Consider the following 27111-nt stretch of genomic DNA (forward strand, 5'->3'; position numbering starts at 1 on the left):
AGACGATGAAGTTCAACATCAACAATAAGTCATGTTGATGATGGTATGTACCTTTGATATGGTGTGATATGAATGGCACTTCTGTGGTCTTTCCTCCAAAATCTGATAACACCTGTCTAATCTGGGAAAATGATCAGAAAAATTCTAGTTGAGGGACATCTTACAAAACACTAGGCCTGTAACTCCCCAGTACTGCCAAGGTTATCAAAAACAAGAGAAGTTTGAGAAAATATCATAGCTAAGAAGGTAACATGATGACTAAATATAATACCGTATCTTGAACAGAATCCTGGAACAGGAGAAAAAAAAAATTATGAAAAGCAAAGAAGGACAGGGAAGCCTGGCATGCTGCAGTCCATGGTGTCTCAAAGAGTCGGACATGGCTGAGCAACTGAACAACAAAGGAATCTGAATAAAGTGTGGACTTAATAATGCATTGATATTGGTTCACTGGAGAAGGAAATGGCAACCTACTCCAATAGTCTTGCCTGAAAAAAATCCCAAGGACAGAGGAGTGGTGGGCTACAGTCTTTGGGGTTGCAAAGAGTTGGACGGGACTTTGCAACTGAACATGCATGTATTGGTTCATTTATTGTGACAAATGTTTCATGGGCGTGACATGTATGGATCCTATCTGTACTATCTTTTCAATTTTTCTGTAAATCTAAAACTATTCTAAAATAAAAAGTTTAATAAAAATTTTTATGAACACACAACTACCTTTTATTCTCTTACTTTCATGATAAACTTATTTTAAAAATCATACTACCTTAATAGTAAAAAGCATGCTTTCTATTCCATGGCAGTGTCAATGTTTTCTACTGGCTGTCTTTTTCAACTTGGGTTTTAGCTCTAACTCCTATATATTTACTTGGCAAATTAACTGAAAAATTCTTCCTATGCTTGGGAATGATTATTTCCTGTGGAATTTAAATTTTCAAATGATTTCTCTTAAACTTTGATTTAAACCTACAATATTGTACACACACACACATCTGCATACACACATCTAAATATATCTCTGTGTGTGTCATTGAAAGAAATATATTTCTTGTTTGTAGATTGAGTGTGATGTTGGTGAACTGAGAACAGTGATTTTGAATCACATTACTGAACAAAGCAATAACATATTCATATATTCTTCTGTCTTAAAATGAGCTTGATTGTATTTTTTGAATGAATAATTCAATCAGATTTTTAAAGTACAGTTTCAAAAAAATCTGGGCAAGTGCATTGAAGGCACTTAATGCATACATTCTTGAAATGGGAATTACTGAGCTAGAGAACTTTGATAAACTAATAATATGTAACTGTTCACTCTTTCCATGTTTAATTCATTCTCATGGCAATCCTGTTAATTGTTATATTCTTCATTTGAAGAGAAAAAAACAGGTTCAGAGAGGATAAATGATTTGCCCAAAGTCACATGAGATAGAAGTATAACTGGAAGTCAAATTTATAATCAAAGCCTGGTATTTGGAAAGAAAATATATTCCTCTGTGGACTGTTGTGTGTTACAAGGATACTACTAAGAGTGCTGCAAGGAAGATCTGAAACAAGTTTTTGATATAAGTTTCACTGGTAAATATTTGCAGTTGTAGCAAGTAAGGAATAACTAAACTTTTTACGGATTGTTTTCTCAGAAGAACAAACATTTTATAGTGGCCAGAGATTTTAAAAAAAACTGAAAAGGGCATACAAAGTGTTTGCAAGTTATACTTTGAAAACTAAGGTCATAAACTGTCAGCATAAATATAGGTGAAAAAACAATTCTAGGAATATCTTTCCCACTTTTCAAAATAATTTGTCATCTAATGCAAAGTTTTCAAAGCTTGTGTTTGATAGGGCTCTATCCATAGGCTTTTTAGGTGGCTTATTTTCTATTTTCTGACTGTCTTTTAAATTTCTTCCTTGTTTACTTCTTCCTCAAAGCATCTGGTATATTGCCATTTTGTAAATGTAGTTTGTTACAACTTCAATTGTACAACATATTTTTTCAATATAAGCTGAAAGTATATAGAAAAAAAGGATACATTCAAAAATAAGAATCAGGTATTATTTTAAATCAGCTTAATGGAGTGAAAGTGTATTTTTGCCCCTAATAAATAAATACTATTTACCTATTTCTATAGTCCTTTTGCAAAACTGAACTCTCAGGTAAATACATGATACACATTTCATTCCACACTAACAACCTAGGCAGCATGAAAGGATACTAATAAACACCCCATGCACCATGACCAAATATCAACTGGTCATCTTATGTACATATTTTAAGATTAAAAAAAGTGACCACATTACGGCTTTAACTTTTGCACTTCATAGTGTTGACATCAAAATTGTGTTTTGCTATTGTTCTTTTGCCAGTGCACCTACTGTGCTTAGAGCTGCCCTATAACACTGTTGGGATATCTGTATTACCTTTGGGTAACATAGTAACAATTATTCAAAGTAAAGAAGTGTCATCCATTCATTTTTAATGTGATCTAAGTTCAAAATGCATCTCTGAACAAATCTCTCCAATTTATATAAATATAGATGTATATTTATATATGACCTATATCCTCTACTTTTCTTTCCATTATAGACACATCTGAACTTAGGCATTATTTAAAGAGCATTAACCTCTTTCTGTGTACATTAGCAGATTCTAACAGTATACAAAGATATCTTGGTAATGTAAAACATAAAGTGTACCTTCTAAAGTGCTAATTTTTCCTCAGGGAGGAACTTACTCTCTAGAAAAGATCAAACTCTACCAAAACAAATATTGTGCTCTTAGAATGGTAGCATAGACACCAGTTGAGGGCTATTTTTGTTTGTTTGTTTATTATAGCTCTGTAATTAAAACAGAAAGAATTACACCATACTTTAAAAATTGGTAGAGTTGCAGATACATAGACATACTGTTAGATACACTTAAAACATTTTGAAATTAAAAGAGATGCTCTCCCCTCCCCCCTGAAAATAGGAATTTAGCACAGAAGTCCTCACATAGTGTGGTTATCAATATTTGAAGTGTAAATCTACCCTAAACTCATTCTCAACACATTTCTAATCAGGTTTCAAAAGGGTATATCAGCTTCAAAATCTGTATTCTACAAATGCCCCGGGTTAGAGATTAGGACTCTTTATAAGGGCCCTATCTTTTACATTTGGTAAAATATTAAAAGTATTGTCAAACAGACAATTCATCTAATAGTCCAAAGTATCTTATAAAGATAACTTATGACTAGCAGGTCACCATCATATATAGTAACAACAAGAATATAAAGTCTACACTTAAAAAATTTGATTCATGCGGTGTATCTTAGTATATTACATGTTTTCTAGTCATGTATACCATACATTGTGCCTCAAACACAGGAACAAATATGATATTACAACATATATGTGTATACATCATTGTAGCATAACAAACTCAACTCTAATCAAGAAAAAAAGTAAATAATTTAGGAACAATAAACTTCACGATAGAAGTGATGATTCTTTTAGGTTTTTCTTCACTCGTTAGGAAAAAAATATGACTTTTTGTAAACGTCTTCGTAGCTCTCTTTTCCCACTATGTTACTGAAAACTATTATTCAAACAGTAAATATTTAATTGACATGGATAAAGCATGTCTTAACACTAACACTTTCAGACAAAAACAGGCATTTGTTAAAAGAAATGTTTATTATAAATATTTTCTATCTTTTATTTTAACTACATTTTCATAAAGAATGTATTTAAAAGTGCTGAATATGGTAGGATAGTCAGCAACGCCAGTGTAAACAGGATGCTTTGTTTTCTACTCTGCAAACGTGTTTTTTTAAATCCCATTTTGTCAAACACTGCAACAGTTAAAATATTTGCATAGGGAATAGATTATAGCCCTTTTAATCATATCTCCTGAATGCTATACAAATTAGAAAATCAAATTCACATAAAAAAATTCTTGAAATGTTTACCTTTATGGAAAAAGAAAATTACGATGCCAACCTTTCAAGTAAAGTAAATTTTAAAAAGAAAACCCCAAACTTGTTTTTCTTAAAAAAAAGTTTAATAAATTAAAAAAATGAGAGGTAGTTAAAAAATGACAAAGGAAACTTATAATTTTAATATCATCCTTAATATAAGGCCAGTATTCTTAATGGATATAAATATTTTTAAAACTTTCATTTTAGGTTACTCAATATTATACTTATTAAGTTTAAGATTAAAAAAATAGCCTCCAGGGGATATTAATATTCAAATGTAACACTTTGATATAAATATGACACTGTTGTTTGTGTGTGCAGGATAGGATACTGTTTCCTTGAATGTCAAAAGTACATGCCAAGGTCAGGCAAGTATTTTTTGTCTTAAAAGATTTAGTGGTACTTATACAAAAATAATATGGCAGCGAAAACGTTTGAGCACTGTTCTGCCTTTCAATTAGGGATGAGAATTAATAGTTTGGTTTTAACATATTTTAAATAAGTTATTTTTAAGATACTACATGAAAACAGTTAAGGTCTGAAGTAGAGAATTATCTTCTAAAGAACCCCTATAAAACTTTTCTTCATTAAAAACCTTAGCTTTTACTGGATTTCACTTTCAACGAAAATATGCCACAGTCCAGATGCTATTCATCCAAAGTTTTAAGATGCTACATATAGGCATTCCTTTATTAAATCTTTTCTTTATATTCCAAAACTAAGTTATCAAGCTTTTTTTTTCTTGCTAAAGTACATACTTATGCAACCATTTTAGAACTGGAGAGCCAGTCTTTAATAAATTAATTACAGTATTGGACATCTGATATATACATAGATTCATTTTCTTGTATTACAACTAAAAACAATATCACTCTGATTTGTCACTGAGATAGAATATCTTCAAATTGTTTTGTGCTTTTTTCTTTTTTCCTCATATATATATGTATATATTATTTTTTACATAGCAAACTCTTCTGTAATGAAAATGCCACAGTTTTGGCAGTGAACAACCAGTGGAATTCCCCATGAGGATCTTCCAACGAACAGAGATAAATAGCTCTTTTTTCATGTACAGAAATATTGGCTTCAAAATTAGTGTACTGAACACAGCATATAGCATGTTGACTATCAGAGTTACAATTTTAAAATTGGCTTTTTCTGTCTTAGAATATATTTTAAAATGCAAACCACAGCCAACTTTTGGGCAATTATTTCTATAAGACCATATTGCACAAAAGTCCTTAAATACAGATATAAGTTATGCCATTTGGATTTAAGTGTTGCGACAACTATATGGCAAATGAAGCAGGTTTACTTGGCACATGCAGTCTCTGGGTACACTAGGAGACTGTTCATAGGACTACAAATACAGTTTGCTTGCAAGTAGGATGAATGCGTGTTCAACAAAATAAACTTAATTTGGCAATTCATTGTTTTATGTGGTATTTTCTCCAAAGTAACCACGGATAAACCTTGATAAAAATGGAGACAAAGACCATATGGTTGTATTTTCACAGTAGCCTGAGGAATGCTAAACCGTAGTTCTCCAGGAACTCAGTTTCAGGTGTTACGTAACTACTTTTATTTCTCATCGCAGCCCTCCAAAATGATTTTCTTTAATAAAAGTTAAGATTCAGAAGTAGAGCTGGCAGTACTTTCAACAAATGACTTATAAATTTGAGAGTTCAAAAACCTGGGGAAAGAATCTCTGTGCATTAAGGTATATATCTGCAGTTGGGCATCTTCATACATGTGAGGATTAGGATCCAACAGATTTCTATTGATCACCTCTCTAACACGAGAATCGAGACTGACCTAAAAAGAAATAAGAGCAGATACATTAAATAATATTTTTTCAAAAGATCTCAATCAAGTAACTATACACTCACGACATTTCAGAGAAACCTTAAAGAATAAATCTAAAAATCATGAGGTTATGTTTTCAAAGCTTTCATAACCCTGCATACTTTTTTCCTTCAAAAACTGAATTAAACAAAAACCAACTTTTAAACCAAAATTTGAGTTCAGATATCTTGGCTTTCTTGGATGTACCTCTTCTATGCATTCATTCAGGAGTTTTTGACAATTTCTCTCATTGTTGCAGTGCTAGAGAGTCCCCTAGCTAGAATACAAAGTTGCGCGCGTTGTGTGTGTGTGTGTATGTGTGTGTGTTAGTCGCTCGGTTGTGTCCAACTCTTGCTGACCCCATGGACTGTAGTCCACCAGGCTCCTCTGTCCACAGAATTCTCCAGACAAGAATACTGGAGTGGGTTGCCATTCCCTTCTCCAGGAGACCTTCCTGACCTTCTTCTCCTGGGTTTCCTGAACTGCGGGCAGATTCTTTACGGTCTGAGCCACCTGGGAAGCCCCTAACCAGAATACAAAGTTACCTCCTATTATGCTGGGCTGACTCTCTTCATTGAACAAGATAAAAATCTAGCAGAGAGTAGTTCTCTGTCAAAACAACATGTAAATTACATACTGATACCTGAGAGTTTCACGTCCCAACAAGTCACATCAGGAGGACACCAGGAACGTGGAAGGGCTGAGCAAGCAGAACCAGAGCACGTACTCTTCAGGCCTTACAACTATAGACCTGTTCACATAGAACACGCTACAGTCCTTCCCTAGGAATACGTCCAAATGACTCTGTACTAAAGATTAGAAGAACAACTTTTTGAAATGCAGTCTTTGAAAGGAGAAATGTCAGTAGGAACTCAGAGCACCCATTAAAGTAGCCATACAGTGTTATCTGAAAAGTGTAAAGAAATTTTAAGAAATTAAATTCTGCAAGTGATTCGTTTTTTTGTTTTTGTTATTTCTCCCTGAATGCTAATCGTGTTGCAACTGGTAGGGTAAGTTGGAAAAGGAATGGGGAGGATTAAATAGCAATAAAGGCATGCTATGGGGAACAGAACTAAGCTCTTTTCCTGAAATGAAAGGAAAAAGCCCTCCAAGAGGCAAAACACCTCTGAGTCTGATTGGTGTCTAACGCTCTCACTGTTGAACAAAGACTAAGGCATGGTGATCCACAGTTACCCGCTTCATGATGTACTTCTATACAAACCCTTTACATTTATAGCTAAGGTTTTGTCACAAGCATCTTGCAAAAGCCTTTTTGGTTCTGGCTTCATTTTCCACCCATTCTTTGTATAAGCCTGGGATCTGAGACGGTCCCAGTGAGAGAAGCACTCATATCCTCTCTGGTGTTTCCGGATTCCTAAGCTTTATAGCCCATGTGGAGCTGAGTTCATAGAAACACCCCAGGATGACAGCGAGCAGGGGAAGATATATCAGGAAGTGGTGATCCAGACTAAATTTCTGTGGTTTTGCTAGACTAAGTTATACAAAGACAAAAGTAAACGTTTCTTGGCCGAACTATGTGTTATTCTCTCTGGATTCTAAAGAAAGAAAAATGTTCTCGAAATGGGTCAAGTTTTATTCTCTGTGTTATTGCCACGAGGGTCATCATCAAGTATAAAGTAAAAAAGTACACAATTTTTCACTAAACTTCTTATTAAAAAATATTTGTGTCTCACGCGCAACAGGAAAATGTTGACATTGAAGTTTAAACTGATAGGTCTTGTTTTGAAATGTGGTATTATGATAAAGTGAATCTTAACAAACATATTCTACTATTTTTTGCAGATGGTACTTTTACTTTCAAACTTGTGTACTTTTTGTTTCATTGGAGAAAGGAACACTAGATTAGTGATAAACAGATAAAGAGGTCTTTATTTCATAAATAATAGCATACTGAATATATGCTATTTAACACATATGTTCCCTAATATATATATTTAACATATGATAAACTGATAACAGTTTATCCATTGCTGGAATGATATTCATTATCTTAAGACAGAAAGTAAAATAATTTGAATTATTAAATGTGTTGAGTCTTCACTGTATAATTTAAATTTTATTTTCGAACTAAAAACAGTAGTGAAATATCATAGAGAAAGTAGTACCATTCAACATTTAGTAATCTGTAACAAAAACACATTTGCTATTTCCATTTAAAAAATAAAATATTTACCTTAATATCTGGTGGTTTGTTTGAAAAGGTTGTCTGTCAGTCAAAAGATGTGTAGAGAGGTCTAATAATAAGGATAAACCTCATGAGTATGACAATCTATAGTTTCACCTTGTGGCATCTTTGTGCTTCGACTGTGGAATATCTATAATACAAATTAGTGCGGGTGGATCCCAGCATGGGCCTGAGCCTAGGCCCCCTAGGATTCACCCCTGAGTAGTGCCATCTCATCTGGGGTCCAGTGCCTAAGGCACCAGGGAACTTCCTGTACAGACTTGGAAAAGAAAGCTGAGTAGCACTAAGACAACAGCTATTCTCAGGTAATGCAAATTCTTTTCTTAGTCTTCCCAGACTCCCGTTTAGGGGGTGAAGGAACCATGTGTGCACAGTCGAGCCCCACACTGTGCGACCCTTTGGACTGTAGGATGTTTCAGGCAAGAATACTGGAGTGGGTTGCCATTTCCTGCTCCAGGGAATCTTCCCAAGTCAGGATGGCTCAGACGGTAAAGTGTCTGCCTGCAATGCAGGCGACCGGGGTTCGATCCCTGGCTTGGGAAGACCCCCTGGAGAAGGAAATGGCAACCCACTCCAGTACTCTTGCCTGGAAAATTCCATGGACAGAGGAGCCTTGTAGGCTACAGTCCATGGGGTTGCAAAGAGTTGGACACGACTGAGCGACTTTACCTCACCTCAGGGATCAAACCCATGTTTTCTGCATCTCCTGAATTGCAGACAGATTCTTTACCACTGAGCCACAGGGAAAGGGAGCAAAGCAGTGTTGCAGTAATAGAGTTAAAAGACAACCTACTCCTGTGGGGCCGGGCACGAGACAGCCCTGACGGATTTGGCAGCCCTGACCAGCAGTCTCAGCAGTCCTGGAAAAGCTGGGAGTGTCGAGAGGTGGCAACTGAAACTAATGAACGCGGGACCGCCCATGCCCCAGGGAGGAGACAGGGAGGAAGAAAAGCACGCGGCTCACAGACATACAAATATCCACCAGCAACTCCACAAGGAGAAGGCGATGGCACCCCACTCCAGTACTCTTGCCTGGAAAATCCCATGGACAGAGGAGCCTGGTGGGCTGCAGTCCATGGGGTCGCTAAGAGTCGGGGACGACTGAGTGACTTCTCTTTCCCTTTTCACTTTCATGCATTGGAGAAGGAAATGGCAACCGACTCCAGTGTTCTTGCCTGGAGAATCCCAGGGATGCGGAAGCCTGGTGGGCTGCCGTCTATGGGGTCGCACAGAGTCGGACACGACTGAAGCGACTTAGCAGCAGCAGCAGCAGGAGCAGCAACTCCACAAACTAGCTGGGAGGAAAATGAAATGAACGCTAAAGGTTCAACAAGAGTGGGGGGTAAAATGGGGAGAATGAAAACAGAAATCTTGTTTGTGTGACTGGGGTAAACCTGGGTCAAACTGAATTATATACAATGCATGGAGCTAATTCACGTGAAGTAGGTGGATATGGCCAAAAGGCAGCCCACCAAGTTTTGAGCCTGACCTCCCCTTCTGGCCATAGAGATGCAATGAAAATTTTGATTCTTTGGACATTGTTTTGGTGGAATTATATTGAAAATGATGAATTACCACTGAAAGTCTTTTATCCTCATAAAGACCCTCTTAAGTTAATTCCTTGAACATTTTTTTAATATACCATGATTTAATTTTCCCACACTTTTTCATTTTATTTTTAGTTTTACTGAAGCCGCTTTATTTACTATTTTTTTTCTAAGTAAAATACTGATTAATTTTTTTTCCTTTGTAAGTTCATGTTAAATTTTTACCAACTATTGTTTCTGCTACTGGAGATGTTCTTTATAATTTTAACTAACTTTGGTTTTCTCATGTAAAATTTTGTATATTTGAAGACTATCTGATTCTCCTATCTGTTTTAATACACTTTTTACCACACACATTTTTAGCCATATGACTTTGTGTTGGTTATTTCTATGGAAAATAATTATACATTACAAATAAGACTGATTGTTGGAATGCATTATTTGAAGCAAAGATCGTTGTTACAATAAAGTGGAGTAACCATACTCCCGGTGGCATATAAACGGTGGGAAAGTTTATCTTGCTTCTGAGGGACAGTTCAGACATGTGATGAAGGTTGCTAGTTCTCACTGTGTCTCAAATTGTAAGTTTGGGTTCATAGAAGTCCAGAGTTGTGTCATGAATAGAATACTAGACAATGGAATACTAACAAGAATATTGTAGTTGGAAGAGCTGCACTTGGAAACAGAAGATCTTGGGCTTGTATTCCCTCTCTACCAGATATAATTCTACTGTCCTTGCTTTACTTCTTCGAGTATCAATTGGTTTTGCTATAAAATGGTGCCATCTGTCCTAGAGGCTAAAGGATTATTGTGATTTATATTTTAATAGTATCCATAGAGCATTTTATCAACAACAAACTTTAAGCCCAATATAAACTATGCCAAAGCCTTTGACTGTGTGGATCACAATAAACTGTGGAAAATTCTGAAAGAGATGGGAATACCAGACCACCTGACCTGCCTCTTGAGAAACCTGTATGCAGGTCAGGAAGCAACAGTTAGAACTGGACATGGAACAACAGACTGGTTCCAAATAGGAAAAGCAGTACGTCAAGGCTGTATATTGTCACCCTGCTTATTTAACTTATATGCAGAGTACATCATGAGAAACTCTGGGCTGGAAGAAGCACAAGCTGGAATCAAGATTGTCAGAAGAAATAGCAATCACCTCAGATATGCAGATGATACCACCCTTATGGCAGAAAGTGAAGAGGAACTAAAAAGCCTCTTGATGAAAGTGAAAGAGGAGAGTGAAAAAGCTGACTTAAAACTCAACATTCAGAAAACAAAGATCATGGTATCTGGTCCTATCACTTCATGGGAAATAGATGGGGAAACAGTGGAAACAGTGTCAGACTTTATTTTGGGGCTCCAAAATGACTGCAGATGGTGACTGCAGCCATGAAATTAAAAGACACTTACTCCTTGGAAGGAAAGTTATGACCAACCTAGATAGCCTGTTGAAAAGCAGAGACATTACTTTGCCAACAAAGGTCCATCTAGTCAAGGCTATGATTTTTCCTGTGGTCATGTATGGATGCGAGAGTTGGACTGTGAAGAAGGCTGAGTGCCGAAGAATTGATGCTTTTGAACTGTGGTGTTGGAGAAGACTCTTGAAAGACCCTTGGACTGCAGGGAGATCCAACCAGTCCATTCTGAAGGAGATCAGCCCTGAGATTTCTTTGGAAGGAATGATGCTAAAGCTGAAACTCCAGTACTTTGGCCACCTCATGTGAAGAGTTGACTCATTGGAAAAGACTCTGATGCTGGGAGGGATTGGGGGCAGGAGAAGAAGGGGACGACAGAGGATGAGATGGATGGATGGCACCACCGACTCGATGGATGTGATTCTGAGTGAACTCCGGTAGATGGTGATGGACAGGGAGGCCTGGCGTGCTGTGATTCATGGGGTCGCAGAGTCAGACACGACTGAGCGACTGAAGTGAACTGAACTGAACTTAACTGAAGGTAATAATAGTACTACTACTACTCATTGATCATGTGTATAACAACACCTTTTGGTCAGACCCAATGCGTGTAGATTTCATATCAGCTTGAATTTTCCCTTCTCAGAGTGACCTTATTGGACTAACTTTATTCTAATGACATCACTTTGACCTCCATGCCATCATAATGTTTATCACGATTTTTAATTACTTGTCTTTGACATGATTTGTCTGTCTTCCTAAGATGAAAGCTCCTTAAGGTTCACCATCATACCCCTAACATCTAGGCCAGTACCTGGCTCACAGGAAGTACTCAATGCACATTTTTGAATGATAATATGTACGCACAAAGAAAACTAGAAAGGTACAATCAAATGAGTCCTGTTAGGAAAAACTGATTTAAATCATCAAAACTGTTAAATTCACATAATTTTGCATGAAGAGGCATCTGTCTGTGTGCACACATGGGACCACATGTCTATCACATATACAATATTTTTAGATAATTCTGGTTTTTAAATAGGCTTTTTGCTTTCTCCTCCTAGATAGCAACTATGACTAGAGGGAGTTTAGGGTGAAATGAGAAGAAAACAGTAACTACTACTATAAAAACTATCATTCAGCAGAACCTGAAAGTCATAGATTTAGTGGGTTTTAGAGCTTTTCCCCGGAGAAGGTAATGGCACCCCACTCCAGTACTCCTGCCTGGAAAATCCCATGGACAGAGGAGCCTGGTGGGCTGCAATCCATGGGGTCGCTAAGAGTTGGGCATGACTGAGTGACTTCACTTTCACTTTTCACTTTCATGCATTGGAGAAGGAAATGGCAACCCACTCCAGTGTTCTTGCCTGGAGAATCCCAGGGACAATGGGCCCTCGTCTATGGGGTCGCACAGAGTCGGACACGACTGAAGTGACTTAGCAGCAGCAGCAGCAGCAGCAGCAGCAGCAGAGCTTTTCCCAGGCCATTATTCTATAAAATGAGGAAGCTGAGGCCTCAGAACACTGAATTGAGTTGCTTAGCGTTGGATGGTTGAGTGGCAGGCCTAGATTGCAGCCATGGTTAAGGACAACACCATCACCAGATATCCAACACACATGCTGCTGCTGCTAAGCCGCTTCAGTCGTGGCCTGCCGGGAGCCAGCATGAGGAGTCCCGCCCGTGGCAAAGGTCATGAGGTTAAGGGGCCGATTCTGTGCGACACCATAGACGGCAGCCCACCAGGCTCCCCCGTCCCTGGGGTTCTCCAGGCAAGAACACTGGAGTGGGTTTCCATTTCCTTCTCCAATGCATGAAAGTGAAGAGGGAAAGGGAAGTCGCTCAGTCGTGCTCGACTCTTTGGGACCCCATGGACTGCAGCCCACCAGGCTCCTCTGTCCATGGCGTTTTCCAGGCAAGAGTACTGGAGTGGGGTGCCATTGCTTTCTCCCCTGAACACACATAGTTTTCTGTAATTCTGATAAGTCTTACAGTTGTTGCAGGATTTACAATTATCTCTTTGTTCAATAGCTCAATGTTGCTTAAGCTGGTTACAACTTTTAATCAGACTGTTAAATTATTTTGCTGAGCTTATCTTTTCAGTACTTAATATGAGCTGTCACTGGCAACTGCAATGCATAGCAAGGCTACTGTTCATCTTAAATCCCTCTCTATGACTTCCATTTGAGCTACCTTTGAGGACCTCACATAAAAAGAAAACTTACTTTTGAAAGAAATGACATTTTTTGTTTTTAGATTTTTTAAAATTTAAAATGTGGTCATTTCCCCTCTTGAAATGGATGCTAAACCAAAAATGAGAGATATAGTGAGTCCCGATTGTCAACATCTATCTTATAAGATAATGTTTAAGTTGTCAAAAATGCATATAACATAATCTTAAAACAACGAAATGTAATTTTCAGCACACTGGCTTCATGAAGGAAATATGCTATGTTGATAACATTTTAAGAATGCGGACCTCCTCTACATTTAATAAGCTTTCCTGAAGACTCTTGAGAGTCCCTTGGACTGCAAGGAGATCCAACCAGTTCATCCTAAAGGAGGTCAGTCCTGAGTGTTCATTGGAAGGACTGGTGTTGAAGCTGAAACCAATACTTTGGCCACCTGATGCGAAGAACTGACTTATTGGAAAAGACCAGGATGCTGGAAAAGATTGAAGGCGGGAGGAGAAGGGGATGACAGAGGATGAGATGTTTGGATGGCATCACCAACTCAATGGAGATGAGTTTGGTTAAACTCCAGGAGTTGGTGATGGACAGGGAGGCCTGGCATGCTGCAGTCCATGGGGTTGCAAAGAGTCAGACACGACTGAGTGACTGAACTGAACTGATGGCTCAGTTGGTAAAGAAATGTCCGCAATGCAGGAGACCCAGGTTCTATCCCTGGGGTGAGAAGATCCCCTGGAGAAGGAGATGGTAACCCACTCCAATAATCCTGCCTGAAAAATTCCATCAACAGAAAAGCCTGGCAGGTTACTGTCTATGGGGTTGCAAAGAGTTGGATATGACTGTGCAGCTAACAGTTTTCTTCATTTGACAAAGGAGAACACGATGACCCAATCAAATTACAAATTACGGTAAAATGAAAGTCTGGTGAAGAAAACTGAGGTTCTGTTTAAGAATAAAGTCCTGACAACTTGCAGCTATTTAGTTACTACCATTTTACAAATGATTCAAATGTTTACTTTCTTTAAAAAATATTCTAAGTAGAAACCGTTTTAGAGTTTCAGAGGTAGAGCCTAATTATCTAGCTCCAAAGTAGGAAATAGATTCCCGACTCCATTTAGTTTGCAGTGGCTTCTGTGTAGACCGTGTTAAGAGAGATTGTAAGGTTGAATCTGGGTGCAAAAGGGAGGATCATGGTGTGTATGCATTAGTCTCACAGTCGTGTCCAACTCTTTGTGACCCCATGGACTGTAGTCCACCAGGCTCCTCTGTCCATGGGATTTCCCAGGCAAGAATACTGGAGTGGGCTGCCATTTCCATCTCCAGGGGATCTTCCTGACCCAGAGATCGAACCTGAGTCTCCTGGATTGCCGGCAGATTCATTACCACCTGAGCCACCAGGGATGCCCAAGATGATGAGTAACTGACCATGTCATTTGCTGGGACACAAGGGCCTTAACAGCTGTCATTTTGGATTTGGTTCACTATCCTCTGTGCCCCTTTATACTTTCAGTTTTGTAAACTAATCAGCTGAATACAGAGGCCCAGATAAAGGTGAATTAATTTATCCCAGGCCACACAATTAAGTTGGAGCTGAGTCAGGACTAGAATCCTATCCATCTGAGTGTTAATTTAGTGTTCTTACTACTATATAGTCAGGGATCTCTGAAGTTGAAATTAATACATTAGTAAAATTCAAGTAGAACTGATGAGATGCTGAGGTTCTAAAGAGACCAGAAACCTGAAGAATGTATTTTTAGGATGCAGAATTTTAATGGTGTTAGAAATACAAAGTGGCATCAGTAATACATGTATGGAGGCTATAGAAAAAAATCATCCCCACCTGGTTTCTATGACTACCTTTTTTTACCTTAATGCAGGAAATAAAAAAGTAAGACAATCTTTTGTGTATCCAATCCAAGGTTTCTCATTTTACAGAGACAATACTACTGGGGTAACTCTGGAATACCAACGGCACTTATAGAATGGCTGATACATTAAAAAAAAATTACTTAGGAATACTTGATGGGAAGTGAAATGGCTTATATAATATTCCAAATACAGTCAATAGACACAGTGAAAGTGAAAGTCACGCGGTCGTGTCCGACTGTTTGTGACCCCATGGACTATACAGTCCATGGAATTCTCTAGGCCAGAATACTGGAGTGGGTAGTATTTCCCTTCTCCAGGGGATCTTCCCAACCCAGGGACTGAACCAGGGCTTGCATTGCAGGCAGATTCTTTACCAACTGAGCTATGAGGGAAGCCCAGAGCAGACACAACTCATCTTACAGATTTCAAGGTAAGGAGTGTAAGACAGGTTGGGGCACATCAAGTGTGGTAGCAGGTCGATGCACACGGCCTGTTTCCAGGGAACATAATAAATGTCTGTGAGCAGGAGAGGGGAGAGAAGGATAGAGTCTGGGGGCAGAAAGTACCAGGTCAGAACATTTACATGGATGAGTGAAATCATAGTGGATTAAGAGAGACAGAAAAGACAAGAAGAGGGTGACATGCAGAAGAGAAGGCATTCCAGGAAACTAAATTCGCATTCTTAAAAGCCCTGGTGGAACTCACTTACTCAGCACTTCAGAGGCTGGGCAACTGTGAGCCACTCCCCCTCCAGGTGCTTGTAACTCTGGGAGCTGGATCCTTTCTCAGGAGCAAATTGATTTTTAAAAAGTTAATGGAAAGGTATTAAACTGGTTGTTTGAAATGTTCCCTATTTATTAGGAACATTCTAGCGATGGGAAGAACAGCTCGCACTTACCAGTAACAGGAAAGCTAGAACAAGTGAAATGATGACCATTACACATCTCTCCCCCAAGAAGAGTATCGGGGTGATGGATGCAGGCTCAGTCACTCGGTCTTGTCCGACTCTTTTCAACCCCATGGACTGTAGCCCGCCAGGCTCCTCTGCCCATGGGATTTCCCAGGCAAGAATACTGGAGTGGGTTGCCATTTCCTCCTCTAGGGGATCTTCTTGACCCAGGGACCAACCCTGCGTCTCCTATGCCTCCTCAATTGCAGGAGGATTCTTTACTGCTGAGCCACCAGGGAAGCCCAGTGGGTCACAAATGGTCATTTTTCAGTTCTATAAAAATTCTAATATAAGCATCAACATCAACATGCTTTTCTGAAGCATCAACATTCCCACCCCTCCCCAGACCTACTGTTTTCAAACAGTAGGTATGTGGGACACTAATTAAAGGCACAGATTTCTGGGCTCTATTTTCCAAAATTCAGGTTCAGAAGTTCTGACTCGGCCTCGTGAACTTGCTTTTCAAACAAATGCTCTAGGAGAGTCTCAGACAGGTGATCTGAGGATCACACTTTGAGAAACATTGCCCCAATGTAAGTTCTTCTTTTCCATTTTAGTTGAACTCTTGGCCAATTGTATTTACCAGGCTTCCCAAGGTTAGTTCTGAAAAGCAAGTCACTATCACAGGAGTCAGCCAGAGATAAACGATCAAAGCACAGTGGGAAAACCTAACCTTGAAACTCTTGCTCAGGTAGATTCTTAGAATGGAATCTAGATTTTCTACCCAGACAAATCTTCTAGCCTCTCCACACCCAATGCATTACTCAATTCAGACAGAGGTCCTTTTAGGTTCATCCTTGGTCTTAAGTAGCCCACATCAATCCTTTACAGATTTTTACCTCTTTTGGTGAGAGTATAGAAATGTAATCGTCATATATCATCCTGGCCTTTTCTTCAATTACTTTTTTGTTCTGCTCTTTCTTTAAGTCTTCACAGGCAAGCCAGAAAAGTAGGTTCTCCTCACTGTATTCCGTTCGCAGGAACTCCCTGAAGAGGTTTCTTCCTGCCGGGGCCTTCATCATCTTGTCAAAATTTTGAGACCAGGACAAGACTTCATCTGAAGTGGGGTTTTGGCTGCAGAGACAGAAGGGGGCCATTATCAAGAGCAACTTTGGTGCAGGAATGAGAAGTAGATAGAAATGCTGCCATCTAGTGGTCATATAGACTCAGTCTAGCTGGACCTGGCAAACATCTGCCAGGACTGGGCGAGCTATTTCTGGGTCTTGACAAAAATTATTGTAGGTATAAGCTCTGTGTTTGGGAGCCAAGCATTCAAATAGCAAAGATCGATACACACTGTGCACATGGTCAACATTAGTTCAGTTCAGTCTCTCAGTCGTGTCCGACTTTGCGACCCCATGGCCTGCAGCACGCCAAGATTCCCTGACTATCACCAACTCCCAGAGCTTGCTCAAACTCATGTCCATCGAGTCGGTGATGCCATCCAACCATCTCGTCCTCTGCCGTCCCCATCTCCTGCTGCCTTCAATCCTTCCCAGCATCAGGGTCTTTTCTAATGAGTCAGTTCTTCCCCTCAGGTGGCCCAAGTATTGGAGCTTCAGCTCCTGATTTCCTTTAGAATGGTCATCAAAGATTACTAATGAAGCCGGGACATTTTTGAACTGTAACAAACTACTGCAAATCTATTACATTACTTTGAAAGGCAAATTGAACTTTTTTGGTTGCATCTGATGTAGATCTTAGTTTCCAAGCCATAAGATATAGTTTCTCATCTCTGGTCACTGTATTTTCACTTTTCACTGAATCAAAAATAAGAACACATTGTGTGCCCTTTCACATATTTACCTAAACTTTAAGAATTATTCTGGTAAATATTATGAATGAATTGTTACCATTGAATGGAGTTACCACAGCTTTTGAGCCGTGGTGTTGGAGAAGACTCTTGACAGTCCCTTGGACAACAAGGAGATCAAACCAGCCAATGCTAAAGGAAATCAATCCTGAATATTCATTGGAAGGACTGATGCTGAAGCTGAAGCTCCAATACTTTGGCCACCTCATGTGAAGAGCTGACTCATTGGAAAAGACCCTGATGCTGGGAAAGATTGAAGGCAGGAGAAGAAGGGGATGGCAGAGGATGAGATGGTTGGATGGCATTACCAACTCAATGGACATGAGTTTGAGCAAGCTCCAAAAGATGGTGATAGACAGGGAGGCCTGGCATGCTGCAGCCCATGGGGTCTGCAAAGAGTCACACATGACTGAGTGACTGAATAACAGCAATGACAATTAAAAAGCATAGACCATTTACAATGACATCGGGGACTTTTTAGATATCTGTATTCAAGTTTTTTAGCAACTATTTCCCTGCAAAACCTCCTTTGCCTATACATCAAAGAAGTAAAGGAGAGAAGTAAAGATAATTCTATGGCTAATTGATCCCTATTTTGCTTTCCTATGCCTTGGTATATTTAATAATTTTCCAACCTAAAATACATTTGGTTAGAAAAGTAGTCATATTTATTTTTTCCTTACCTTTTGGACCACATATTTTAAGTTGATTTACTATTATTCCAAGATGTCTGAACTTTCTCATTTGTTTTAAAAAATTTAAAAGACAGAAAAATCACTATGATGCCTCAATATTAAAACCTTCTCCTGAGCAGCAGAAAAAGAAAGCACCTGTCATTATACAAACAATCTACTTGTGCTTCAATTCTGTTCTGTAGATGCTGTGTTTCGACTTCTCATTTTGGAGAAAATACTTGGTTGGAGTCTGTTCCAATGGAAATGGGACCAAGGACCACCTAGGTGCCTTTTCTGACTTAGGTAATTTCATATATCATTTTTGTTTTAGACTCTACACCTATAAAGAGAAGGACTTAAAAAATTCTTAGAAAAGAGAACTAAAGAATTAAGGCAATTTTGGGGGGGGCATGGTTAATTCATGTATCAATCATTATTTTTGGAAAGATAAGGATAAACTCAAGCAATGTTTTAGCCAATAGTTGAACAGAGCTAACAGAAAGAGTGATAAAAAGGGGTTGCAATCACAAAATAAGATCTGCCAGACGGAGCGGGCATGCATTTCCCAAAACCGTTTTGAGAAGTACCAGGAAGCAAGAGACGATGTTTAAGCCCTGGAAAGAGGTAAACAGCACAGACATGCAAGACACAATTACTGCACAAACCACTCACCATTCCTCTAGGACCTGGATACTCTCCATCTTTGTGGTATGCGTGGGTCTTCCTGCATTTTCCCCTCTTTCTTCATTCCTAACAGTGAGGCTGTAATGTAGTATAACACTTTATTTTGTCAAGGGAAAACCAATTATTTAAAGAAAAGAAAAGAAAAAGTTCTAGGACAACAGTTCATGGAATAATTTTATTGTCAACTATGTGAGCGTATTCAGAGTGCAAAAGGAGCAGCACCATTTTTAAATGACAGGCAAGCCCACGTCAACGAAGGGAAAGAGAATTATCATTTAATAAAGCAAGCCATAATCTCAAGAATGGGTGCTGTTACACCTTCTGACTTCATCCTTGCAAAATTTGAATTACTTAAAATCTTTGCGACATCCTAGGTGATTAGATGCCTCAAAATTCGATATGTGTCATTATGTTACTCTTTGGAGCAACGCTATTTTGATTTGTGGTTAGTTCTAGTCTTAATTTGATTTCAGCTGATTCTCCCCCCTTGATAGCTCTGCAGACCAGGCTTTCTGTGACTCTTCCCATCATTCCTCCACCCACTCAAGTCTGAGCGACAGCATTTGTATTTGACATTTTCTTTGCCCTTTTATCGCTTCAATCAAACCTACAATAATCCTAGAGGGAAAGCCAGTCACTCTGAGGGTCTGAATAGGAGAGCATTGGGTAGGAGGCCTTTCTGTGTCTCTGGGACATAAATTTGGGAATTCTATAGGATTATAGGAACTAGGTTATTAATATTTCTCCCAGCAATCTTGATTCCAGCTTGTGCTTCATCCAGCCTGGCATTTTGCATGATGTACTCTGCACATAAGTTAAATAAGCAGGGTGACAATATACAGCCTTGACGTACTCCTTTCCCAATTTGGAACCTGTCCGTTTTTCCATGTCTGGTCCTAACTGTTGCTTATTGACCCGCATACAGGTTTCTCAGGAGGCAGGTCAGGTATCCCATCTCTTTAAGAATTTTCCAGAGTTTGTTGTGATCCAAACAGTTAACTGAGGGACTGAACTGAACTGATAGGAACTAGGATAATCCCAGGGGCTTTAGTAACCCAGAACAAGAATAAGAATTCTCTGATTCAGGGAAACCAGCCAAGCAGCATCGTGGTTCTAGGTGTAGACAATGTGATAGGGAGGTTATGGGCAAACAGGAAGAAGCAGGGTGGACAGAATAACTCATTGGCCTTGGAAAAGTCAAGCTATTGAATCAGCCAGTTGATCCCCTCTGTCTAGAAGCCAAGAAGCTTCACAAGAGCCTATTAGAGAGCAAAGGAAGTTGGGACGAAATCTCGTTCAGTCGTTATTTATTCAACAAGGGGAAATAGAAACCATTATTTTCTAGTGCCTATTATGTGCCAGCCACTGTCGTTTAACCTTTAATTTTACTATCCCCATTTTATAGATGAGCAACGAGAGGCACAGGGCTGTCTGTTAGTCACTCCATTGTCTCCGACTCTTTGTGACCCCATGGACTGTAGCCCGCCAGGCTCCTCTGTCCATGGAATTCTCCAGGCAAGAATACTGGAGTGGGTTGCCATTCCCTTCTCTAGAGGATCTTCCTGACTCAGGGAACGAACCTGGGTCTCCTGCATTGCAGGCAAGCTCTTAGCCACCAGTGAAGTCCAGTTGGCCCAAAGGCAGGCACTAAATATTGCAGTGTGATTGGAATTTGAACTCAATTCTCCTGAACAACCCTGTAACTTATTGAGTGCCTGTGTCTGTTATTATGAACCATGCTCTCTGATAGACACTACGGCAATAGACTGCTTATGTGAACGCAGAAAAGTGCCACTAAATACGGTGGTAGCTGAGTGCATGAAGGCTTCCAGTAATTAGCTGTTGTTAATCTGGAACATCTGGGGAAGGAAACTGAGGCAGTATCTCATTAATTCATTCTCAGGTGCCAGGGTGAGGGTGGGAGAATGTAGCAAAGATTTGAAGGCAAAGGAGTCAATCTACAAATGAAAGTGAGACTAGATGGAAAATTCAGTCAGAGAGAACTTTCAATACCCGGAGATAAACGGTAATGGAAAAGAATACTAAAAAGAACGTGTATGTACGGGTTTACGTGCATGACCAGCCGCTCAGTCGTGTCCAGCTCTTTGCGACCTCACGGACTGTAGCCTGCCAGGCTCCTCTGTTGGTGGAATTCTCCAGGCAAGAATACTGGAGTGGGTTGCCATTTCCTTCTCCAGGGGATCTTCCTGACCTAGGGATTGAATCTATGTCTCCTGCATCTGTGTGTGTGTGTGTGTGTGTGTGTGTGTGTGTGTGTATAAATCACTTTGCTGTACAGCAGAAATCAGCACAACATTGTGGATCAAATACAATGAAAAAATGTAATCCTAAAAAAAAAAAACAAAAAAAAAGTGGACGATCTGGAGAAAAGAGAAACCTATAGGAATTAGAAAGAATGCTTCAGTCAGAAAAAGGACACCTCAGTGAAAACAGTCATAATGAAATAATTTCAGTTCTTCTCTATCAACTTCTAGGGAAAGTGGCAGATTTTATTGGTGTAGAAAATCTCTCACAAAGTGGTGTGGCCCGGGGAATTCTAGCCAAGTGTCACTCAAACATCCAGAAAAATGAGGCATGCCCTGCAGAGAGGCAGCAATTAATTCCTGACTGCTCTCAGCCTTCAATGTAGGGGAGCCTGAGGAAGTGGTGAGGTGGGATTCAGAGAGCCCCCCAGTGGGTTGGGGGGCTGCCTGTAGGCATTGTGAACTGGCTGCAGCTCAGGAATGTGTTGGAGGAGAGCATCATTAACTCCTCCAAGTGTCTTTGAGGAAGAGTGACTCTGGAATTTGACATATTTCCAGTAATGATGGGAAAGTGGGTGGGGAGGTAGGAATACACCACTGATAATATTACGTGAAATTTCCTGGAAGAAGCTAATGACGGGAAATGTATAAAATATGCAGTTTAGGGTGAAAGTGAAAGTTGCTCAGTTGTGTCTGACTCTGCCATCCCATGCACTATACAGTTCATGGAATTCTCCAGACTGGAATACAGGAGTGGGTAGCCTTTCCCTTCTCCAGGGGATCTTCTCAACCCAGGGATCGAACCCAGGTCTCCCGCCATTGCAGGCGGTTTCCTTACCAGCTGAGCCACAAGGGAAGCCTGCAATTTAGGAGGTAAATTCTAAATAGAAAGATCACATTTAAATAGAAAATTAGTACTCATTCTGCCAAGCTTCACTGAGCTCTTATGTGTGTGTGCACACACAGTGGGGGACTATAAAAATATTAGGACATGAGGTTGTTTTGCTGATTAAATAATAAACCCCTTAAGAATTTATTTTGGTTACATTTCCATACTGTGTCCTATGGAGTGTGCTACACCAATGCAGATATCCTTAATTTCCACATTTGTGAAAAAAAAAAAGTGTTTTCCATTGTGTCTTCGCTGTAGAGCAACAAGTCTGGACTCCACACACATGATTCACAAGTTTCTGAACATGAATTCTGGCTCCTGTATCTGTTTCTGTGATATTTACAAACATCCCAAATGCCAGCATACTAAAGTGATCATTATGAAATATTGGGTTGTGTGTGTATCTTTCATTTCTAAAGATGGCAAAATATGGACACATATTTGTACTAAAACTACTTATAACAGACATTCATTCAGTAAGTGCCTAACTGTTCACCGTTTGCTCCATTTCTTTTTTTCATTTTTATTTTAGTTTTGGCTGTGTCGGGCCTTAGTTGCAGCAAGTGGGATCTTTTGTTGCGGCACTTGGATTTAGATCCCTGACACATGGGATCCTAGTTCCCCGACCAGGGATCAAACCTATGTCCTCTACATTGCAAGGCGTATTTCTAACCCTGGACCACCAGGGAAGCCCCTTGCTCCATTTCTTGATCTGGTATTGAACACAACATAGTCCTGCAGACAGAAATTGACTTTAAGCAATCAATGTGTCTTTTTTAATCAACTCCCCTTTAGGACCATTCTCTAAAAATTGGTTTCAAAGTTTCAATTATCAAGAACTACCGATGATGTCATTTTAAAAGATGAAGAGAAATGGAGACAATGGTAGAAGACTTGATATTAGACTATTTTCTATCTATGTCTTAGACATGTCTGTCCCAAATTTCACTCGGTCTTGCTCTAAGTAATACAGTCAGTTTTTGTTTGTTTGTTTGGTTTTTTTAGCCTGGCTGATGATGGGTTTTTTTTTTTTAAGGTAATAAAATACAGGACATATTTGCTGTGAATCAACATATAAGTATAATATGTGCTTAAAAAAGCTCTAAAAGGGGGGAAAAAAAACAGTCATGAGGGGTCACGTGGAGACATGTTATTTTTCACTTTTACACTGTCCGTAACATTTTAAACTAACATTTCCACTTTTTAAACAACTAAAGCTATTGAAGAGAACAGAATTCATAAACAATGCTCACTGTGGGAGTCTTGATCAAAGCTTAAATATTTTATGGGAGAAAATGCCAGCAGTCTATGCTAAGAATATTAAAATAAGCATACAAAATCTCGTTAGAGATTTCTTCAAATAGTGACTTTAGGAAGAGAAATACATTTGGTATATTTTAGAAAATAAGGAAATAAGTCTGTCCTTTTTATGTGTGGGTGGGTTTCATGTTTGTTTACTGACGAGTGTGGATAGCGGGGTGGAGAAAATACTACATACTACTCTTGATTCAGTTTACCTTCTGGTTCTTCATCATGGCTATGTATGGGACCTATTTTGGAAGAAGGTCTACTTTTTAAAGAAAAACAACTGGTTCTTAGGGAAAATCCTTGAGATGGTTGTAAACAAGATGAAAACTTTATAGTAGCCCTGTTAACTCTGAGATAAAGGCTGAGGACAAAACCACATATGTCTTTACACAAACCATCAACTGAGGAATTTATTAGATGTTTTAACTTACTACAGAAAGAATCAGTCATTGGTAAAAGGAACTCATTATTTTGATATTCTCACATTTTACCATCAGCTTTTCCTTTATATGTAACAGTTCTACCTCAAATTTCCTAGTGCAAAATGGAATCAAGTTCCTCCAGGTTCTGGAAAAGAATTGGTAAGTTATTCTTTACATGTTTTATTTTTCTCAGTCAAAACATCATGGTAAATCAATACTACAGCTTTACTTAGGAGTCAAAGACAATTTACAAATGTGTATGAGACACTTGATTTATGCAAGAGCGTCTGAGTTGGAAAGTCAAGATGGACAAGACAGAGGCTCTGAAACTGAGGCATTCCGACAGGTAAATAGGCATCACAGAACACTGTACTGACAGTTAGATGTACTGTACTCAGATGACTGTACTGAGTTAGATGTGTTTGCCAGATGGAGACCGAGGCAAAGGGAATTCCAAGCAGAGGGGGAAGAGTTGTGTAGAGTTGTGAAAAGGCATGACATCAACATAGTGGACAGATCATATGTTTCAAGATGGGAGCGATAAATCAGAACAGGCAGTGAGGCGTGATTAGGTGATGAGCCAAGAAAACAGTGAGCTGGAATCCAAATCTCAGATAGATTTCCTTTGAGATGATCTTGGTTTTCCAAGCTTTAGTTTCCCTACTCACAATGGGAACAAAGACTAAACACATAGCAAAAAGGCAAATTATTACACATGCTTAATTCAGTTCAGTTCAGTTCAGTCGCTCAATTGCATCTGACTCTTTGTGTCCCCATGGATTGCAGCATGCCAGGATTCCCTGTCCATCAATGGAAAGCCAAACTGACTGCATACTTAAATGACAATTTAAATGACTGCATATTTAAATGACAAGTTTACCCAAGTTTTCCCTTTCAACTTGAGAGAATAAACCCTTACACCTTGCTGTCATCATACAACCCATTTCTTCTTCGCAACAGTCCTGGAAAGTAAGCAGGGTTTTTTGTTGTTTTTTTTTTTTAATTAATCATTCCAATGAGTCAAGAGGAAGTACTCGCTGAGGTTGACTTACTGACTACCCACAACTAAAACATATCAAGCCTAGCAGTGGAACTCCTGCCTTCCGCCTGGTTTCACACTCATTTTTGCTGTGCAGAGTTTCTTTTCTTGATACAGAGGAATGAATCGTGGTATTTTACCTTTTCAGGTATTGACAAAATGGGTTGCTCTTCAATGTTTGGAAAGGGTACAACCTCTTATTGCAAATCGTCTCATCACAGCTCTCAGTCTCTAGGAGGTATTGCCAGGAGGACTGAATATGCAATAGATATTGGTAAGGAACAACTTCTCAGCTCCCTGGGACTTGAGACTGCCAGGGAGAAAGGAGCTGTTCTAGAAGCTCTGACAAAGCCTGACAAGGGAAAGAAGGGGTGACGCCACTCGTCACTACAGAACAGGGGTCGCTACTGCAAGGAGCCTCCACGGGAGCCTTTGCTTCCACCAGCAAAGACAACTTTGGGGAGAAGCGGATTGGGAAAGGGGAGAAGCACTGATGCATTGCTTAGGAAACACTATACAAAGGAAGAAAAATGGGAGCCGAAGGGGCATAATCATTTCGGACAAATACAAATCCAGTTATAATCAAACGTATGACGTGAACCTCATCTCCTTGCTTTCTATACTCCGGTGAAACGACTTGGTTTTGAATGGGGTGTGGTGAGGATGGGAATGGCGGTTAGAAATGTGTCTGGAAAGGTTATACAAGACTTGTCCCCCAAAAACATTGCCCCTAGAATTACTCCTCCTATTTTTCATAATGAGGTATCAAATATTATAAAATAAATGTTCATCTGGCTTAAGCTTTTATTTCATTGAGTTAAAACCTGTCAAAAGTAAAATAATCTGCTACTAACACTCTGACCGGTAGAGGGCAGTGTTGCCTTTATAAACAATGTTTTCATCACCAGAATAAAGAAAAAAAATGAAAGTTTCTGAGTTTATCCTTATTTGGAAAAAAAAAAAAAACTATCCTTATATATATGGGGTTTATGTAATTACATCTTTCTAAGGACTTTGAAAAGAGTCAAATTTTCTGTGAGTGAAATAAACTCAAAAGCGATCAGTTTAATTTTGGGCTAAGTCGCTTCAGTCGTGTCCGACTCTGTGTGACCCCATAGACGGCAGTCCACCATGCTCCGCCGTCCCTGGGATTCTCCAGGCAAGAACACTGGAGTGGGTTGCCATTTCCTTCTCCAATGCATGAAAGTGAAAAGTGAAAAGTGAAAGTGAAGTCGCTCAGTCGTGTCCGACTCTTTGCGACCCCATGGATTGCAGCCTACCAGGCTCCTCTGTCCATGGGATTTTCCAGGCAAGAGTACTGGAGTGGGGTGCCATTGGGGTGTGTACTCAGACGGTAAAGCGTCCCGCCTGCAAGGCGGGAGGGATTCCATTCCTGGGTCGGGAAGATCCCCTGGAGAAGGAAATGGCAATCCACTCCAGCACTCTTGCCTGGAAAATCCCATGGATGGAGGAGCCTGATAGGCTAGTCCATGGGGTCGTAAAGAGACGGACACGACTGAGCGACTTCACTTTCCTTTTTGCTACTTAGGAAGTGTTCTGGATACTTCCCACTCTAAGTCACTTTAACTTAGGAGTATTTTAGTCCTAAAAAAGGGTCAGGCATAATCCTATTAACATTTGTAGGTATTCTTCCCAATGATAAGCTGTTTGAACTCTTAGTATGTCTCTTGCTGGGGTAATATGGCCTGAAGATACATTCTTAGAATAAATTAATTAGAAAAGATTTTAAACTACCAACAGGCAGGAAATTTTTTTTTTTTCCTTAAAATGTGTGTAAAGAGCCATTGTGAAACTGGATCCCAAAGGATTTCAATGCCAGTTTGGGCTGTATGTTAATTACTTCTTTCGCTGCGAGGTAAAGACAAAATCACTTCCTCTTCTCACACTCGGTCTCTTTGTTACCAATTTCTTTCTACACCTGCTTCTGTTTGAAAAGATAGGTTTCCAAAACTTTTTTTTTTCAAAACTCTCTTTTTCTATTGGTATTAAATTTTTGTTTCTATCGG

General features: G+C 39.4%; 1 protein-coding gene across 1 annotated transcript in view; it reads right to left on the minus strand.

Annotated features, from left to right (window-relative positions):
• Nucleotides 1–4799: 4799 nt before the first annotated feature.
• Nucleotides 4800–27111, minus strand: part of RGS17 (regulator of G protein signaling 17) — a 103882-nt gene continuing 81570 nt past the window's right edge. Inside the window, exons 3-5 of the mRNA XM_069598917.1 lie at nt 19148–19237; nt 16828–17062; nt 4800–5774 (exon numbers count right to left, since the gene is read on the minus strand). Of these exons, the coding sequence (XP_069455018.1) occupies nt 5586–5774; nt 16828–17062; nt 19148–19237 (514 nt within the window). The 3' untranslated portion in view covers nt 4800–5585. The remainder of the gene's footprint in view (nt 5775–16827; nt 17063–19147; nt 19238–27111) is intronic.

This window comes from Ovis canadensis, chromosome 8 (genome assembly GCF_042477335.2).
Source record: "Ovis canadensis isolate MfBH-ARS-UI-01 breed Bighorn chromosome 8, ARS-UI_OviCan_v2, whole genome shotgun sequence".
NCBI lineage: Eukaryota > Metazoa > Chordata > Mammalia > Artiodactyla > Bovidae > Ovis > Ovis canadensis.